The sequence below is a fragment of the Lycium barbarum genome, chromosome 3, assembly GCF_019175385.1.
Source record: "Lycium barbarum isolate Lr01 chromosome 3, ASM1917538v2, whole genome shotgun sequence".
Taxonomy (NCBI): Eukaryota; Viridiplantae; Streptophyta; class Magnoliopsida; order Solanales; family Solanaceae; genus Lycium; species Lycium barbarum.
In genome coordinates, this window is record NC_083339.1 from 79,330,389 (window position 1) to 79,351,087 (window position 20,699).

A 20,699-nucleotide genomic window follows, 5' to 3' on the forward strand; every position below is an offset into this window, starting at 1 on the left:
CACAAACCCTAGGTGATTTCCAGTGATCTAGTGTCGAGAAACCCGAACTGCTTACTAGTTTCTCTTTCCTTTTCTTGTAGCTTCATTGGGGGCTAACTCCAGGTGAAGGGAGCTTAGGTTTTCACTGGTTCTAATTAGTCCAAGGTAAGTTTATTCTTCTCCTTCCCTTATCTAAGTTTCTGCGAGTTGTAGCTCGATCGTAAAGACTAGAACTTGCGAGTTTCAAAAGAGTAGTATGTTGTTTGTTGTCTCGCCACTACTGGCTGGTTGTGAACTTGTTTTTAAGTTGAATTCATGGCTATTTTACATGAGAATAGGCTTAACTATGTACTGTTGGTTGTGTTTCTCAATTTGAAAGAAAAGACAAGTCGGAAACATGTTTTAGTAATCTGAAAAATAAGTTTTAAGCTGATGTAACTTGTTGACTATTATGGGTTCATGTTAAGGTTGTGTTATGGATTAAAATTAGTAGGAATTCATGAATACATTATGGGTAATGTTGTTAACAAATTCTTGTAGGAAAAGGGGTTTAAAGCTATAGTTTGTTTAATCGCAAACCGAGCTTGCCGCTCGTTGTACTATTGCTTGAGTTGCTGGTTATTGATGGTATAGCGTGGCTATGTTATTATTGTTGTTGTTGTTGTTGTTGTTGTTGTTGTTGTTGTTGTTGTTGTTGTTCTGGTTATTGCTGATGGTATTTCGTATTGGGAGGAAGTAAAAGTTATAGGGGAGGTGCTGCCCAAATTTCTAGAAACGAGCTACTAGCTTAGAAATACGTTTTAAGCCCTTCCGTAGCATAACCATAGTTTTAATGTCTTGATTTAGGTTGAAGTACTCCGAGCAGTATATATATATTGATTCATTGAATAAGCAACAAAGGTATGTTAAGGCTAAACTCTTCCTTCATTTGGCATGTTCCAAGTAAGCGAAACGTAAATGAAAGTATTATCAGTATGACTCCATTCATGTTAAGTTAAGATGTGCTTGACTCTTTTTTGTCTCGGGTTAGGATTACTTTCATGTCATAAAGATTTATCCTTCATGCCTATTGTGATCCTTCTTGGGCTGATAATGTAACACATGATGGCTTGATAGTACATAATGATAATCAGAGGTGTAACGACAGTACATCACTCCGACAGTTTCAGAAATGTATTTTTATAAGTCTCACGCATTAGATATCTATCAATAGGTGATTAAATGACATTGTATATGCATATACGGTATCTAGAGAGACATGGTTATGGTACTCTTATCTTACCACAGAGCCACGGCTGGTCGGGCAGTTATTTATTTACCACCGAGCTACGGTCGGTCGAGCAGTTATGTATTTACCACCGAGTTATGGCCGATCGGGCAGTTATGGATATTTTAATCGAGCTACGGTCGATCGAGCAGTAATGTGTTTACCACCGAGCTACGGCCGATCAGCAGTTATGTGTTTACCACCGAGCTACAGCCAGTCGGACAGCTATGTATTTACCACCGAGCTGCGGTCGGTCGGGTAGGTATGCATTTACCACCGAGCTACGGCCGATTGGACAGTTACTACATATCAGTTGGGCAGTTGAGTAGTTAGAGTTACGATGTAGATATAGTCTCATAGAGTGACATTATAGATAAGTATAATCATTGTGCATATCATGGCCCTTAGTGGAACTTCAGATGTTCAGGTTGACTCGTATCTCTCTCTCTTTATGATGTCTTACTATTTTGTTTATTTTCGCTTTACATACTCTGTACATTATCCGTACTGACATCCTTTTGCATGGGGACGCTGTGTTTTATCCCATGCAGGTTCAAACAGACTAGTAGGGGACTCTCCAAAGTAGGCTGCCTCAAGATATCAGCTTTTATTGGTGAGTTTCATTTCCTCCGGGAGCATTACCGAGTCAGGGTTATGTATACGTTATTTTGTCTTATGGGTATGTCGGGGTCCCTGTCCCGACTTATGTATGACGACCATATTTCGTTAGAGGCTTTGCAGATTGTGTCCTTGCAGGTCTTGTCTCGTGTCAGTCTATCATGATGACCTTTCTAACCCGTACTACAAGAAAAAGGCTTATCTAAGAGCAACATTTAGGGACGAGTTAATAATGTCGTCTCTAAAAGTATACTTATTGGGACGAGATTATATTCTATCCCTTAATGTTGTATTTTATTGCGAAGGTACTAAATCTGGTCCCAAAAAAAAATAGTAACTGGTCCCAAATTGTAATTGAGGGATCTTGAGCGGGATTGAATGCCCCCAATATAATACTAAAATATTAAAATACTATTTTTTTCTCAAAAATCAGCGCCAAAACAACTGTAGTAAAATGAAAACTAAAGTTTTCACCCAAAAAATAAGGCGCCAAAATTAAAGTAGTATTACTAAAATAAAAGTTCTAAAAATTAAGATAAACTCTCAAAACAAAGGCCTCACAGCTTTGCCCTAGTTTCTAGTTCTACACATCTCACTATCGGTGTACTCTTCCATAGCTCTGGTCGTCGCGTAAATCTGTGTTTTGGGAAAACACAAATTGTAGGTCTGCCCTAATTTCCCATCTCGCTCGTTTTCGAATCTTAGGTATGTCTCCTATTTCGAGTTGTTCTTTTTTTTTTTCCTTTATGTACTAAATTCACTTTATTGCTTCGCTTGATTCGAGTTACTGTTGTTATTCTTCTTCTCTAACATTAAATTGGTAAAAGGTTTGACAATCTGGTGTTTTTTCTTTATTTGTATAATCAGTGAAAATGATTAGCAAATGAAAAAGGGCTTTCTTCTATTGGGTCAGTTCTCGTCTTCTTTGATGGGTTTTCTGCATACAACTTCCTATATGATTTGCATCCCAAATATTGCTTTCTGTATTAACATGTTTACTTATCACAATAAAATAACGAGGAAAGGATAAGACATATCATAGGTTGTTTGTCAAAGATTTTTTTTTTTTTTGGTGTTTTTCTACTGCAATTTAACCTCTGTAGTATGTTTCTATTGCAATTTAACGTCTGCAGTATCTACCCTCTTGATGTTCTTCCCTATTTTCCTCGCACTTGTTAAAACTTACCAACTACTCAAGCCCCAGAGTTCAATCTAAGCACCGGACTATATCCTATTCAACTGATAGGAAATCAAATAACGCTCTTTGCCAATTATTATTTAGCTGCTCGATGAAAATTGTACATTAGTTGGTGTTGTGCAAAATATTTATGTTCATATTGCTCCAATTAGGTTAAATGGTATGGAATTATCACTGTTGCAGAGATACTAAAATTGCACTTTTCATTTGTGCTTGAGTTTTAAATTTATCTTGTAATACTGCGATAAAAGCTATCTGCCAGTTCAAAAAAAAAAGTGACCTCGTATTTATTTGGGATTCCTAATTGATAATTTGATTTCCAGAAGTGTATTCAAGTTTGTTGTATATTGTGTTTCTGAAAAAACATATTTCATACAGACTGCATATCAATATGAAAAAGCTAATTATTTCGTGAATGGCATATTAGTTTTATGTCTTCAGTGTTGAAATTTTGCAAGCCAAACAGGGACTAGTGTTGTTACTCCTTTTGAAAATTTTATTTTACATCTAAAAAAGTTTATACTAAGTCTATTTACATTCTGATGGCATGATTTCGTTTTATTACTACACTGTCACGCATTTTCTCTTATTGTATTTTCTTACTTTTGGCTCTTTACAGGCTCAATATGAAACCATTAAAGACTGAAATGTGGGGGGGGGGGGGGGGGGCATTCGTCGTGCTAGGCGCTATAGGAAAGGGACAGGGACGAGGAGGGCTTAGATCTTTGGTTGAGAAAGAGAATATGCCAACCAAGAGTTTATTTCCTCAATCTAGTGATATAGTTAAGCAATACATCCAAGAAATTGAAACAAGTAAGATTTTTTAAATCTGCTGTTTTTAATTTGCATAAACTGAATTTAAATGATTAAGTGTTAGTAACTTGATTTCATTTCGCCAGGTGCTATGGGGATGGAACAAGGACAAGGTCATAAAAATGCTACCATGTCTGCTAGTAAAGGAATGGGAACGATACATATAAACTCCATGGTTCTTGAGATAGGGTATAGTTTTTCCAAAGGGTATACATCTACTGATCAAGTTAAGCAATGCAAAAAAGTTGAAACAAGTAAGTTTTTCCAAATCTATTGTATTTTTTATTTCACATATAACTAAAATTAAATGCCAAAGCTTTTACTAATATGATTTCTTAGGTCCAGGCGCTATAGGGATGGGACGGGAGCAAACACCTAGATCTTTGTGCTCCTCTTTAGGAATTTCTGAAAATGAGATGGAATCTTTCCACGAGAATGCTCGTTATGCTAATCAACGTATGCAAACTCCTTTTAAAATCACAAGATCGAATTCTACCATGTCTCCTAGTCAAAGAATGCGAATAATGGATAAAAATCCAACGGTTCTTGAGAAAGAGCATGTTCAAACCAATATTTCATTGCCTCCATCTACTGATCAAGTTATGCAACACAACCAAACAGTTGAAAAAGGTATGATATTTTGAATTCATGTGTTATTAATTTGTAGAACTGATTTTTTTTTTTGCTATAGTTTTTACCAAATTATGTCATTGTAGGGTCATCTAATCCTGGCAAGGTAAAAAGAGTTCGAGGGAGGAACAAGTGCAAAGAAGTTGCATCACTTGAAGTTGGACAAAAGCTGAAAGTAACCTTTTACAGTAATCGAACGGTTGAAAAAAATAGCAATCTGTTTTCGAGGCACTTGGGAGGAATAGTTCGTGACTATAATATGTGTCCGTTGGGGGTTTCATCTTGGAACGATATTAATCAAGAAAAGTTGAATCACATGTGGGCAGCTGTTGAGGTAACAAATGTAGTCAAGAGTATTAATGCGCATTTGGACCTTTTCTTTTGCATTCATTCTACTCACACCAGCACCCTCTTCATGAATAGCATATCATTTTTATGTCTTTAGTGTTAGAGATTTTGCCAGCGAAAGTCTGTTGGTGATTATCTTTAGAAAAAATGTTAAGTAGCTTTATATATCATTATTCTCAAGTTTTTCTGCTCCAAAAAAAAAGATAGAAAAACTAATTATGAAAATGACAGATGTTATTTGTTGTTATGCACTTGTGGTAATTGGATACATATTCTGATGCAAAACTATGCACTCCTTTAGCTATGTAGTTCCCAGATCCCAGCCAAACAGCCTATTGATGATTAACTTTAGAAAAAATGTTAAGTAGCTTTATATATCATTATCGTCAAGTTTTTCTGCCTCCAAAAAAAGATAGAAAACTAATTATGAAAATGACAGATGTTGTTGGTTGTTACGCACTTGTGGCGATTGGATACAAATTACAGTACACAACTATGCATTCCTTTAGCTATGTAGTTTCCAGATCTTAGTTCTTGGCACATAAGTTTCATTTTCTTTGTTGTACTAACTTCTTGAGCTTTTTGTATACCTACTAATCGGAAGTATATTTTCAGCAGATATTACTGATTTTCGTGATTAGTTTTCGTTACAATAACCATTACTTTCACTTAGAGAAGGAGAGCTATACTTCGATTATTTTAGACATTGATTATTTTTTTGCGCTTGTAGAATTTTCTTGTTCAAAGTTCAGAACTTATTTCAGGAGCTCGTAAGTTAATGCTTATTGTCTTTTTTTGTTTTATGTTACATATTCTACTGTGGACTTTGGAAAAAACTCAGTTTTGTTGACCTCTTTTTCTCCTTCATATTTGTGAATAAATACCTTTCCATATCTAGATTTAGCAAAAAAACAGCAGAGTTTTGGTCTTCAAAGCTTCTGCTATTTTTTGCCCTTCCAAGCTGCCCAAGAAATCCAAGGTGGTATTTTATCTAAGTTCTTAACTTGCCTGAGTAACTATTAGTTGTCTCAAGTGGTTTAAGCACCTTGTGTTTGACGGAGCATATTAAAAGTCTTGAAGGGTGGAACTTCTTCAAAGGCTGAATTACTATCCGCACTACGTTCAACTCGAGAGGAAAACAAATCCTTGAATGAGGAAAACAAATCCTTAAATGATCGCTTGTCTACCTTAGAAAAAGAGATGAAATAAATTATGAAAATAAACGAATTCTTCGCTGCTCAACAATCACAAGTCCCGCCTACGACATCAACCGTTTCAACTGAATGACCACTGTTTTTGTAGGCTGACCAAGTTAGTAACAATATACCCGTTTTTTTTTTTAACCTATTGAAGTTGATAATTTAAAGTACGTTGGGTGATTATTTTATTGAACATTGTCCAGTGGAAGGCTTCTTTGAAGAATTTTAGCCTTCCCTCTTTCATTAGGTACCTCTTCTTCAGTGTATACAGTGAGTAAAATTTGATGTACTTCCTCTACTGCTACTTCACAAATGGTATTTCCTGTTGTCTTTTAAGTCTTAATGGTATTGTGTAATTGAATGATTAGATTTTGGCATGCTATGCCATTCATCTCTTTCCTTTCAATATGGTTTCCTTATTAGATATTTTCAGAAATTCCTATCAATAGATAAAAAAAGAGCAATTTTCTGCTAGATGGAAAAAAGCCTTATTGATGTTAACTCTTGTTGCTTTTTTATGGGTTTCCAGTTTAACTTTTGTGGCCCTTAGCCTAAAAAAATGTTGGAATTTGTCTTTATCAATAGTTAACTTAGTTGCATAGAGGAAATGGAACTTGTCTTATGTGTTTCCATTCTGCTCATGTTGGAGGAAATGGAGTTCGATAAACTTTTATTTTTCAATGATGTGCAAGAGTTCATAGTCTCACTTGGTTTGATATTCTCCTTGTTTTACAATAGGCTTAAGTAGAAGATTAAAAGAATTAACATCTATAGTGAATGGAATTTTTTTAGTTGGGAAGATATATTACATGAAGAATGGCAGCGAGCTCATATTATATGCGTGTGTTTAATCTATAAGGTACAGAGTTTGCTAGTTTAACTATGAACTTTCGTGGAAGTTCCTTATGTTTGTCCATTATGCTTGTCACAATTATTGTTTTAGTTGTGGTTCTTTATAATATATTTTGGGGTCTTGGTTAATGCATCACAACAAAGTCTTCACTAAGTTGTTGACGACTTAACGTGAACGATGTATTATTGTAAATTAGTCGGAAATCTTTGTACAGTTAGTTAAAAGTTCAACCACCATGTATATGAACACATTTATGGAATACAACAAAAGGTAGTAAGTTAGTTTACCTTATGATACACCTATGATATGATGTATTTTTCCTTGCATTTCTACAGAGTTTGGTGATTTATGGTTGAAAAAATCTCAGTTTGCCTTACATACTGCATTAATTATTTGGGAAGGAAGGCTTAATTGTTTGCTTATATTCCTGCAGCCTAGCTTTTTAATGTTGTTGGATAACACCCGATAAATAAGACTGCTTTTGGGGTAAGCTATTTAACTATTGGTAGTGTAAATTTTACATATATTATTATACTAATAGTTATTCATCGTCTTTTCAAAATTTTGTACTTACAGGTTTTGAAGATTGAAGTTTCGAGTCAAGATGCAAGTTTAGAAGATGCACAAGCTCATTATTATTTTGTTAGGAATGTAATGCAAAACTTGAGCCTAGGGTCTTTCGGAAACAGCCACCCTACCTTCAAGGTGGGGGTTAGGTCTGCGTACACTCTACCCTCCCCAGACCCCACATGGTGGGATTATAATGGGCCTGCTGTTGTTGTTGTTGTTGTTGTTGTTGTTGAGCAAATATTGAAACTAATATGGGATGTTAACCATTTTGTAATTAATAACTCTCTCTCTCTCTCTCTCTCTCTCTCTCTCTCTCTCTCTCTATATATATATATATATATATATATATATATATATATATATATATATATATATATATATATATATATATATATATATATATATATATATATATTTATTTATATCTACATTTCTGTAGCAATTTGATATGTATTGATACTATTAATTTTCTCGTCAATAAGAGACCAGAAATGCAGATGCTAAAATTAGTATGAGCCTGTTTGGATGGGCTTATAAGCTGAAAAAATAAGTTGGGGTAGTCTAACTTTTTTTTTTTTGGCTTATAAGCTGCTTTAGATAAGCTAAGTCAAATGGGCCCAATTATTTTTTTGAGCTTATTTTAAGCACAAAATGACTTTAAGCTGGCCAACCAAACACTCAAAAAAGCTGAAAACAGCTTATAAGCCAATCCAAACGGGCTCTATATTTATTTTAGATAGGGACCAGTGCTACTCGTCTCTAAAAGACAATTTAGGACTAGTGAAATCTGGTCGCAGAAAGGTTTAACGACCAGGAAGAAAAATATTTTCCATGATATTAATTGTCTATTAGGGATAAGATATATAGTCTCTAAAAACATTTAACGACCAGATTTTCTACCCGTCTCTGAAAAACAATCAACGACCAGATTTTTGTACCCATCGTTGTTGCGCTTTAGAGGCGGAGGCTATTACGACGGGCGGCGACAAGATTTTTCCTGTCATAATTGGTCATTTGGGACCAGATTTTAACTTTTAGGGACCATATTTCCCTTCCTTAAAGGTTGTTTTTCTTGTAGTGTCGTATGTATGTATATATATCCTTTTGGATTGTCTTTCATAAATTAAGCTTTCATTACCCTTCTATGGATGCATACTAATGTAGCCTTAATGGCTTATGACAAGTCTAATGATAAATGGATAGTAAAGTATGTTGGCGCTCGGTTGATTAAGGCATTGGATGCCGATCGTGACCCTCTGATTTTGGTCGTGAAAAACTTGGTAGCAGAGCAGGTCTATCCTAGGAAGTCTACAAGCTGTGTCTAGTAAAGTCTTGCTTATGGGTGTATTGTGCACCACACCTAGAATCAGGAGGCTACGGGGCATTTAGAATGGTTACCCTTCCTTCTTGATATTAGATCGTGGAGTCGTAGAGAATGAAATTCTTAACCCTTGATTTTTTTTTTATATACAGCGATGCCTGTGACCACAAAAAGCTACAGCTAGTCAGAAGGCCAAGGCAGTGGCCGATGAGGGTACAAGTAGAGCACCAGCTACTAGCGAGGGCTAGAGTGAAGCCCCAAGGGGGAGTGTGACACTCTCGCATAGTTCTCCGACTCCGCCAGCACCTAAGGAGCTGAGGAGAGACCCAACACTTCTAGTTCCTCTACCTGTTACTTATGATGAGGATATGGATATGCGGAGTGCAGTACAATTGTTGACTTGATTGGTAGCCGCTCAAGCTTAGCGCCAGATAGGTACCAGCGCAGGTTCTGCTGATAGGGCTTTGAGTGCCCGAGTTAGGGATTTTATTGATCTTGACCCCCCAGAGTTTACCAGAGCTAAGTCCGGTGAGGACCCTCAAAACTTCGTTGATCAGATGTTGAGGACCTTGCGGGTAATACATGTCATTGCTGCTGAGGCTGTTGACATATAGGTCGCGGGATGTATCTGTGAGATGGTATGAGACTAGGAGCTGTCCCGAGGGCCGAATGCGCCTCCAGCAGTATGGGAAAACTTTTGACGGCCTTCTTGCGTCATTACTTGCTGGCGGAGATTCGTCAGGAAAGGGTAGATAGGTTATTAACTCTTATATAGGGGAATATAAGTGTGCAGGAATATAGCCTCCAGTTTGATTCCTTAGGTATGCCCCGTTAATTGTGGCTGAGAAGGAAAATCGGGTACACCGATTTGTGATCGGTCTTGAGCCTCACTTGATTAATGGGTGTACTATGACCACTTTGCTTGACGGTATGGATATCTCTCATATCCAGGCATATGCTTAGAACCTAGAAGATCGAAAGCGGCAACAACGTAAGGACCGTAATGAGGGTCAGCATAAGAGGGCTAGGTCTGCTAGCCAACTTGAGGGTTCACAAGGTGGTCCTAGGCCACACTATCCTGCCGATAGTGCACCCCTATAGTTTCAGAGGCCACGTCATGATGGATTTGTTTACTGCAAATCAGGTTAGAGTTCGAGGGCTTTGGGTTTTCAGAATTGGAGGGATTCATCACAAATGAGGGCGCCTCTACCGCAATGTGGTCAGTGTGGTAGGGCCCATTATGGGCGGTGTCGTCAGGGTTCTAATGTATGCTACACATGTGGGGACCCCAGTCGCTATATCCGAGATTTTTCGATGAGGGACAGAGGTGGTAAGGCTCAACCAACCGAATCAGTTGCAGCTTCATCATTTTTAGTACGTTCCCAAAGTGAGGACTATAGGTATCAGCCGGTAGAGGCATAGGCAAGGGTAGAGCATCTGGCTCTGGCGGTAGTCAGAACCGCATATATGCCTTGACTAGACATCAGGATCAGGAGTTATCACCTGACATTGATACATGTATATTGACAGTTTTCCTTTATTGATAGGTTCAAGATTCCACTTTGCTACATACCACCCCGTTCATTGCTACAAGTTGAGTAAGCACCTGAGTTGTTAAGTTAACCTTTGGAGTAGTTATCCAATTGAATGAGTCTATAATGATTAAGAAGGTATATGGAGGTTGTGCAATGATAATGCATAGCCATTTTACCTTAGAAGGCTTAGTAGGGGTTGGATATGATGGATTTGTTTTTAATGTAAAGTGGGTATGGAAGTGGTTCGAACATCAGTTTGGTTTAAATTATATGTTAATGGAACATGATGGAGAAGCATGAAAGGAACTATCTTATACGTAAATTTAGGGGTTGGCCGCAATTATGCATAGATGGAAGACACGTTAATTCGACATAGGGTGACATAAGGTGAGTATCATGATATTGATTCTGGCATTTATATTAGCTGGTCGTGTGAGGCTAAGAGTTATTGTTGATTGTTGTAGCCCTGTGTGGCGTTTGTATTGCAGTTTTGGGCTGCGTGCAGGTTTGGGATAGTTACAATTACAGAGGAAACTTTGCCAAAAAATTTCGAAAGTTATAAGAGTTAATTTCCTTATGTCACCTCTACATTCGAGGATGAAAATTTCTAAAGGGGATGGATGTTACATCCCGTATTTTCATTCAATATATGCACGACTACATTGAGGTTGATGAATGCACTTAAGCTCGAGAAATGGGATATTGGACAAACAAAAACGAGCTGTCTGCTTACCCGACGTGCTTGCTTCACCTACTTACTGTTACACCTCGGAAGTTTTTCCGTACTGGTATGATGAGTGTATGGTGTTTCACTAAGTCGGGAATGGCTAATTATGACTCTCGGAAAAAAATTATAAAGTTGCAGAGAAATTCACTGCCAGCGGTCGTACGTGGCACTATACGGACCGTATAGTGGTTTACGGACCGTATAGTGCACTCGTCCTTCAACCTGCCAAAAATCTCAACTTTCTGGAATTTGTTGAATATGGCTAAATACGACCCAGTTTACGGCCCGTAAACTGGTTTACGGACCGTAAACCAGGTCGTAAACTGCCCTGTCCACCAGCCAGACTTTCTGTCTTGGAGAATGCTTAAATACGATCACTGGGACGGACCGTAAATCAGAATACGGTCCGTAAACTGCACTTTACGGCCACTGTTCACCCGACGAGAATTCATTAAAGATCAAATTTTGGGATTTATTAAAAGAGGCTTGGACTACAATTCAGTTCATTATTCATCAACACAACTCAAGAAACCTCTAGAACATTCCAAATTATTCCTCCACAAGAATTCAAGAGAATCAAAGGGAATATCAAGATCATCACCACTAAATTCATGAAAATAAGTGTAAGAACACATCAAAGGATCTTCTAAATCAAGAAATTCTAAAAAAGGGTGGAACTAGGGTTTTGGCTAAGTGAAGAATTTCAACTCAAGGGTTGTTCAACCACTATCCAAGGTAAGTTTCATGATCATTCTATGTTGTTTGAAGTATTGAAAAGCTTAAACACTTGAAATGTAGAAGAACATAGAAATGGACCATTACTGAGTGAATAGTGCCATAAATGAATGATAGTGGGATTGAATTATGAATGTTGAAGTGTTGTGAATACAAATACATTATGAATGATGTTTACATCATGAAACAAGCGTTAAACGCATGAAAACGCAATGACGAGTCATAAGGCTAAAAATGGGGAAATTGGAGGAAAATGGTAGATTTGCTAAATGTACGTAAATGACGATGGTCGATTGTGATATTATGAGTAATGTTAGGAATGTTAAGAGTTGAGATAAAACATGAGAAAAATAGTATAAACAAGTGAAGCTCTGTCCGACTTCTCCTAGAATTAGCGACGCATTCTTGTAGTTAGTATGCTAATGTTGATATGAATTCTTATGAAGGTAACGACGCGATATTGAAGGAGAACGAGTGAGCAATATCTTAGCTAAACGACCAAGGTATGTGAGGCTAGTCTTTATTTCTAATGGCATGAATCTTTGATGTAATTTCCTATTCCCTTCATGAGCTCTCACTTTCTAAGAAGCTAAAAGCCTACGTTTATGAATGTCCATATGAGATAAGTTATACGATATGATGATGCTAGTATAATGATGATATTAATTATCGCTTACACTCACCTTATGTACTAGTTCCTTCAAGGTGAGGCAGAGTATCAATAGTTGTTCCATAATGGAATCGGGGGATCACGACCTTACGTCACCCCGATAGAGTAAAGTTGATCTTGAGCCTTATGCATGTATTACAATGAGATAAGTATTTTATGAGGAGTATATTATTATTATGAGCATTTTATGATAAGCATGACATGAGCATTTCACACCGTGCCTAGTTGGTCGGGCAGTCACCGCCAAGGCGGGCAGCTATACGGATACACTATGACCTTCGGGCATGGGCAGACACCACTAGTGGGCGGCATGAGATGGTACCCCGGACGTGGGAGGCCTGGACGCGGGCTAATGATATTAATGATTACACCGTTCCGACATGGACGGGCAGCTTGCATATGATGCATACAGGTTATGATGATGGGTATGAGTACGATAGTATGCAATACTGCATTTATGATTACCAGTCAGATCCATATGTTTTATGTTGATGTTTTCCTTCTTTATGTATGCCTCTCATACTCGGTACAATATTCGTACTGACGTCCTTTCTTCGGACGCTGTGTTCATGCCCACAGGTAGACAGGAAGGAGAGCTTGGCCCAGGTCATCAGTAGCTGTCAGCTAGAAGATAGCACTCCTTTGTTCGGAGGTGCTTGTGATTACTCTCTTTTGATGTACACTCCTATATGTATATTCTGGGCATGACGGAGTCTTGTTCCGTCTATGTATTCCTTATGTTAGTAGTGGCTCGTAGATACTCAGTGTGGGTTACATGGTCCCATAAGACGGTTTTCTATGTGTGTATATTATTTTGGCGGCCAATAGGCCAATGTATATGCAGTATGTATGTTTTAATTATATATGATTTTCCCACAATCAGTATGAAAAAAAAATCATAAGAGAGTATTAAGTGAGCAGAATAAGCAGTAGAAAGAGCGGTGCTCGGTAAATTCTCCGGGTACCCGTCGCGGCCCCTAGTCGGGTCGTGACACTTACTTTCCGTCCTACTTGCTTGAGCTACTTAACATGTGTCATGATTATTAAACGAGAATGAGACATGTATTTAAATTAAATAGGGGTAGCATGTGACACATTCTAATTAAACAAGTAGGTGTCTCACCTACTTGCTAAAAGGAAAGGCCAAGATTAATTCCCCACAAAGGGGGTTTGTTGAGATAGCCAAGAGGGGGCCTTTCAAGGGCTGATTTACCTCATTTATTTCACTCATTTTTCAGACCAAGAACATCAGATAGACCCCCTAATGGGATATTGGACAAACAAAAACGAGTTGCCTGCTTACCCGACGTGCCTGTTTCACCTACTTACTTCCCGTCCTACTTGCTTGAGCTACTTAACACGTGTCATGATTATTAAGCAAGGATGAGACACTATATAATTAAATGGGGGTAGCATGTGACACAACCTAATTAAAAAAGTAGGTGTGTCACCTACTTGTTAAAAGGAAAGGCCAAGATTAATTCCCCACAAAGCGGGTTTATTGACAAAGCCAAGAGGGGCCTTTTAAGGGCTGATTTACTTCATTTCTTTCACTCACTTTTCAGATCAAGATCATCAGATAGAACCGCTGCAACTTCTCCCCCAAAAATCCCACACAAACCCTAGGTGATTTCCAGTGATCTAGTGTCGAGAAACCCGAACTGCTTACTAGTTTCTCTTTCCTTTTCTTGTAGCTTCATTGCGGGCTAACTCCATGTGAAGGGAGCTTAGGTTTTCACTGGTTCTAATTATTCCAAGGTAAGTTTATTCTTCTCCTTCCCTTATCTAAGTTTCTACGAGTTGCAGCTCGATCGTAAAGACTAGAACTTGCGAGTTTCAAAAGAGTAGTATGTTATTTGTTGTCTCGCCACTACTGGCTGGTTGTGAACTTGTTTTAAGTTGAATTCATGGCTATTTTACATGAGAATAGGCTTAACTATGTACTGTTGGTTGTGTTGCTCAATTTGAAAGAAAAGACAAGTCGGAAACATGTTTTAGTAATCTGAAAAATTAGTTTTAAGCTGATGTAACTTGTTGACTATTATGGGTTCATTTTAAGGTTGTGTTATGGATTAAAATCAGTAGGAATTCATTAATACATTGTGGGTAATGTTAGTAACAAATTCTTGTAGGAAAAGGGGTTTAAAGCTATAGTTTGTTTAATCGCAAACCGAGCTTGCCGCTCGTTGTACTATTGCTTGAGTTGCTGGTTATTGATGGTATAGCGCGGCTATGTTATTATTGTTGTTGTTGTTGTTCTGGTTATTGATGATGGTATTTCGTATTGGGAGGAAGTAAAAGTTATAGGGGAGGTGCTGCCCAATTTTCTAGAAACGAGCTACTAGCTTAGAAATACGTTTTAAGCCCTTCCGTAGCATAACCATAGTTTTAATGTCTTGATTTAGGTTGAAGTACTCCGAGCAGTATATATATATTGATTCATTGAATAAGAAACAAAGGTATGTTAAGGCTAAACTCTTCCTTCGTTTGGCATGTTCCAAGTAAACGAAACGTAAATGAAAGTATTATCAGTATGACTCCATTCATGTTAAGTTAAGATGTTCTTGACTCTTTTTTGTCTCGGGTTGGGATTACTTTCATGTCATAAATATTTATCCTTCATGCCTATTGTGATCCTTCTTGGGCTGATAATGTAACACATGTTGGCTTGATAGTACATAATGATAATCGAAGGTGTAACGACAGTACATCACTCCGACAGTTTCGGAAATTTATTTTTATAAGTCTCACGCATTAGATATCTATCAATAGGTGATTAAATGACATTGTATATGCATATACGGTATCTAGAGAGACATGGTTATGGTACTTTTATCTTACCACAGAGCCATGGCTGGTCGGGCAGTTATTTATTTACCACCGAGCTACGGTCGGTCGAGCAGTTATGTATTTACCACCGAGCTATGGCCGATCGGGCAGTTATGGATTTTTTAATCGAGCTACGGTCGGTTAGGCAGTAATGTGTTTACCACCGAGCTACGGTTGATTAGGCAGTTATGTGTTTACCACCGAGCTACAGCCAGTCGGGCAGCTATGTATTTACCACCGAGCTGCAGCCGGTCGGGTAGTTATGCATTTACCACCGAGCTACAGCCGATTGGACAGTTACTACTAATCATTTGGGCAGTTGATTAGTTAGAGTTACTATGTAGATATAGTCTCATAGAGTGACATTATAGATAAGTATGATCATTGTGCATATCATGGCCCTCAGTGGAACTTCAGAGGTTCAGGTTGACTCGTATCTCTCTCTCTCTTTATGATGTCTTACTATTATGTTTCATTTTCGCTTTACATACTCTGTACATTATCCATACTGACATCCTTTTGCCTGGGGATGCTGTGTTTTATCCCATGCAGGTTCAGACAGACTGGTAAAGGACTCTCCACAGTAGGCTGCCGCAAGATATCAGCTTTTGTTGGTGAGTTCCATTTCCTCCCGGAGCATTACCGAGTTAGGGTTATGTATATGTTATTTTGTCTTATGGGTATGTCGGGGTCCCTGTCCCGACTTATGTATGACGACCATATTTCCTTAGAGGCTTTGCAGATTGTGTCCTGTTTGTAGTTATTGTTATATCGGCCTTGCAGGTCTTGTCTCGTGTCGGTCTATCGTGATGACCTTTCTAACCCGTATGTATGTATATATATCCTTTTGGATTGTCTTTCATAAGTTAAGCTTTCATTACCCTTCTATGGATGCATACTAATGTAGCCTTAATGGCTTATGACAAGTCTAATGATAAATGGATAGTAAAGTATGTTGGCGCGCGGTTGATTAAGGCATCGGATGCCGATCATGACCCTTTGATTTTGGTCGTGAAAAACTTGGTATCAGAGCAGGTCTATCCTAGGAAGTCTGCAAGTTGTGTCTAGTAAAGTCTTGCTTATGGGTGTATTGTGCACCACACCTAGAATCAGGAGGCTACGGGGCATTTAGGATGGTTACCCTTCCTTCTTGATATTAGATCGTGCAGTAGAGTGGAGTCATAGGGAATGAAATTCTTAACCCTTGATTTTTTTTTATATACAGCGATGCCTGTGACTACAAAAGCTACAGCTAGTCAGAAGGCCAAGACAGTGGCCGAACTTCTTGCTAGTTTCCCTTCCATTTCTTGTAGCAATGTTGGGGGCTAATTCCAGGTGAAGGGAGCTTCGCTTTTCACTAGTTCTGATCCGTCCAAGGTAAGTTTATGCATCTTCTTCCCTTATCTAAGCTTCTACGAGTTGTCTCTCGATCGTAAAGACTAGAACTGGCGAGTTTCGAAAGAGTACAAGAAAATAAGTCTTTAGCAAGGGGAAATTCAGTCGTTAAAAGTCCTACTCCGGTCGCTATTAGTGATTAACGACCGGAAAAAATCCCGTCGTCGCCGGTCACTAAAAGCTAAATCCGGTCGTAAAAGAACCTTTAGCGACAGTAAGAATCCAGTTGCTAAAAACGTTTGTAACGACAGGTAATCCCGTCATTGTAACTCCTTTTAGCAACTAGATTTGCTCTTTCAACAACAACTAAAGATCCGTTCATTAAAAAGTCAATTTGTAACTGCTTTCCTTCCGCTAATTTTATGCAACTTTCCAGTTTCCACAAAAAATAAATATACAAGCCAAATAGTAATTTGGAAATATGCAAAATAACCAATTTTTATATAGAATTTCATAGTTTATTACAAATGAAATGAAGTATCCTAATGCCAAAAAACATACATCTTCCAGATTATATGACATTATTTTCGTCAGCTCCTAACTCCACTGTAGCAATTAGAAGGGGAACTGAAAGAGGCCTTAACAAGAACAATAAAATGAATATGCAATTCTCCGGTAGCTTTCCACCAACTTCAATCTCCCCACTTTAGAAGCAACTGACAGACAAACTAAACTTAGTAAAACTGCATCTTCAATGCTTTGCCCTTCTGTCAACACAAGAACATATCCTATAGCTATGTAAGTAAGTAAAACTAAAAGCACAATATTACCAAAAAGCAATGGCCAAAGAACTTACAGGTGAATCCTTTGTAGAAAGGAACCAATAAAGGTTTGACAGTAAAATATGCACACATTGGTCCAAAGTTGAAATGTGAATTAGCCTGCAAGTGAAAACCCACCATTAAAATTAATGAATATATAATCAAACAACAATCAATACATAAGAGTAACTGATAATCAATCACAAACCATTGCCCAAACTCCAAGAACATACACAAAAGGGTTTTACTTATAAAATCCTAAAGAATAAAAAGAACAGATTTACAGGTAAAAGCAAATCAAAACAATTCCACTGAAACTTCTCTAAGGTCTTTGTTAGCTTTTAATTCAGCTAAATGTCATTGGAAAAGTAAAGCATTACATGGTACATGATCATAAAGTATATATCACCAGAAGCATTTTAGATGGATGTTGATCTTAAACATCACGTTAAAGCTGGCAAGCCAAACTTCATCGTCACTATAACAATATACAATTTTCCTTCTCCCTACTTAACAAAGATGTCAGAATTAGTAGAGCAGGTTAAATGAAGCATACCATTTACCGTCAGGCTGCAGGTGACTAGAGTTATAAGACAAGAGAGGCTCACCAAGTGTACAAGCTTTCTGGAATCTCCTTAAGCACATAGCAAACTAGACGAAAAGGAAAAAGAGATGTCTCAAATAGAATAATCAGAAACACATCAATGTAGAATCAGAAATGACAAAACTATTAACCAATTAAATATTACGAATAAGCACATTTCCACCTTATACCCCGTGTCCGACAAACGCAATCACAGTTGTTGTGACAAGCTGAATTCAAACATAGACTAATAAAACTTTAGAACTTCAAAAGTAGATCTAGCCATAACCTTTAAAAGAGTTCCCTTTGCTAGCAAAATGAATCCAAAAAAGATCTCGCTTTTCTTGCAAATACAGAATCAAAACTCCAAAATCTATAAGGAAACAATAGATTATTAAGTATCTATCCTAAAATTACTAATTCCATAGAGAATTTAACACATAGTAAAGAGTGTATCAGAAATGGCAATGGTTTACCAGTAAAAGACTTGCCCTTAACAGCGGCGTTGAGCAGATTACCTGTGACTTTACAGAACGCAACTTGTGATGAGGTGCATCTTCCTCCAACACCTACAATCGTGGTTTTGGGAAGGGGAAGGGATTTTCTTAGGTCAGATATTTGGGTGAGTGGGATTTGTTGTTCTTTAACGTTTTCTACTGTTGATACTTGGTATGCACTTTCTTCATGGATAAGTTCTCCACACTTAAAAGACTCCGGATTCTTGAACCGTTAAAAGAACAAGCTCCTGTTAGTTTGGTAATAGATGCTACTATAACAACAACAACATACCCAGTGAAATCCCACAAAGTGGGGTTTGGGGAGGGTAGAACGTACGCAGGGCTTACCTCTACCATAGTAGAGAGGGTGTTTCCGTTAGACAATAGATACTACTATAACAACAACAACAACAACAACAACAACCCAGTGAAATCCCACATCATGGGGTCTGGGGAGGGTAGAGTGTACGCAGACCTTACTCCTACCAAGGTAGGACGGCTGTTTCCGAAAGACCCTCGGCTCAATAAATCATAAAAAAAAGTCAGATAAGGTTAAGAGATTCGGATAAGAGATTCAAAGCGATATGAAAATGAAATAATGCAAGCGACACAGATAACACAGGATAATCAAAGCACAAGAAATAACAGATAATAGCAGAAATCGGAGCAGATAACACAGGATAATCAAAGCACAGGAAATAACAGATAATAACAGAAATCGGAGCACAAGAAATTATATTGCAATAATGCGACTACTAATAAGAATGGATAACGAGACTATCTACTAGCCTTCTACCCTAATTTGGGTCCTCCAAACCCTCCTATCTAAGGTCATGTCCTCGGTAAGCTGTAGTTGTGTCATGTCGTGTCTAATTACCTCTCCCTAATACTTCTTCGGCCTACCCCTACCTCGTCTGAAACCATCCATGGCCAACCTCTCACACCTCCGCACTGGGGCATCTGTGTCTCTCCTCTTCACATGCCCAAACCATCTCAATCTCGCTTCTCGCATCTTGTCTTCCACCGAGGCCACCCCTACCTTATCCCGAATATCCTCATTCCTAATCCTGTCACTCCTGGTGTGGCCACACATCCATCTCAACATTCTCATCTCGGCAACTTTCATCTTTTGAACGTGAGAGATCTTAACTGGCCAACACTCCGCCCCATACAGCATAGTCGGTCTAACCACCACTTTGTAGAACTTGCCCTTAATTTTTGGTGGCACCTTCTTGTCACATAGCACTCCGGAAGCAAGCCTCCATTTTATCCACCCTGCCCCAATACGATCTGTGACATCATCGTCAATCTCCCCGCTGCCTTGCACAATAGACCCAAGGTACTTGAAACTACTTTTCTTCTGGATGGCCTGGGTACCAAGCCTTACTTCCAAGTCAGCCTCCTGAGGTGCTTCACTGAACTTACACTCCAAGTACTCTGTCTTGGTCCTACTCAGCTTAAACCCTTTAGACTCTAGAGTATGTCTCCAACACTCCAGCTTAGCGTTAACTCTGCTATGAGTCTCGTCAATCAGGACTATGTCGTCTGCGAAAAGCATACACCATGGCATCTCACCTTGAATTTTCCGTGTCAATCCATCCATCACCCAGGCAAATAAAAACGGACTAAGAGCTGATCCTTGATGCAACCCCATCACAACTGGAAAGTGCTCTGAGTCTCCTCCTACTGTCTTCACCCTGGTTTTGGCTCCCTCATACATGTCCTTGATCACCCTAATGTACGCCACAGGTACACTTTTAGCCTCCAAGCATTTCCATAGGATCTGTCTTGGAACTTTGTCATAAGCCTTTTCTAGGTCGATGAATACCATGTGTAAGTCCCTCTTCCTCTCCCTATACTGCTCCACCAACCTTCTCATAAGATGGATGGCTTGTGTAGTTGAACGTCTCGGCATGAATCCGAACTGGTTTTCTGAAATAGACACACCTCTCCTCACCCTCATCTCCACCACCCTTTCCCACACTTTCATAGTATGGCTTAGCAGCTTGATACCTCTATAGCTGTTGCAACTCTGGATATCTCCCTTATTCTTGTATATAGAGGGGTCATTACACTCGCCCTCCATTCTTCGGGCATAATGCCATCTTTAAAGATGACATTAAACAACCTAGTCAACCACTCCAAACCTGCCGGACCCACGCTCTTCCAGA

The 20,699-nt window shown here is 38.5% G+C and overlaps 1 protein-coding gene across 2 annotated transcripts; it reads left to right on the forward strand.

The window, feature by feature from the left end:
• The first annotated feature begins 2,312 nt into the window (after window positions 1–2,312).
• LOC132633927 (uncharacterized) lies at window positions 2,313–7,763 on the forward strand. 2 transcript variants are annotated; one of them, XM_060350299.1, is made up of 7 exons: window positions 2,313–2,569; window positions 3,682–3,875; window positions 3,962–4,129; window positions 4,221–4,505; window positions 4,592–4,839; window positions 7,339–7,391; window positions 7,482–7,763. In XM_060350299.1, exons 2-6 carry the CDS (start codon window positions 3,689–3,691, stop codon window positions 7,372–7,374), a joined length of 924 nt encoding a protein of 307 aa, XP_060206282.1. In that variant the 5' UTR covers window positions 2,313–2,569; window positions 3,682–3,688; the 3' UTR covers window positions 7,375–7,391; window positions 7,482–7,763. The 2 variants fall into 2 exon arrangements, with proteins under 2 accessions (XP_060206282.1, XP_060206281.1); XM_060350298.1 differs by having other exon boundaries at window positions 2,314–2,569; window positions 4,215–4,505.
• The last annotated feature ends 12,936 nt before the right edge of the window (window positions 7,764–20,699 follow it).

What these genes read in the sequence shown, in the direction of transcription:
- LOC132633927 (XM_060350298.1), top strand. Translation starts at nt 3,689, where the DNA reads ATGAAACCATTAAAGACTGAAATGTGGGGGGGGGGGGGGGGGGCATTC. An exon ending in CAACCAAACAGTTGAAAAAG is followed by an intron (nt 4,506 to 4,591) that starts GTATGATATTTT and finishes ATGTCATTGTAG; the next exon opens with GGTCATCTAATCCTGGCAAG. An exon ending in ACATGTGGGCAGCTGTTGAG is followed by an intron (nt 4,840 to 7,338) that starts GTAACAAATGTA and finishes ATATTCCTGCAG; the next exon opens with CCTAGCTTTTTAATGTTGTT.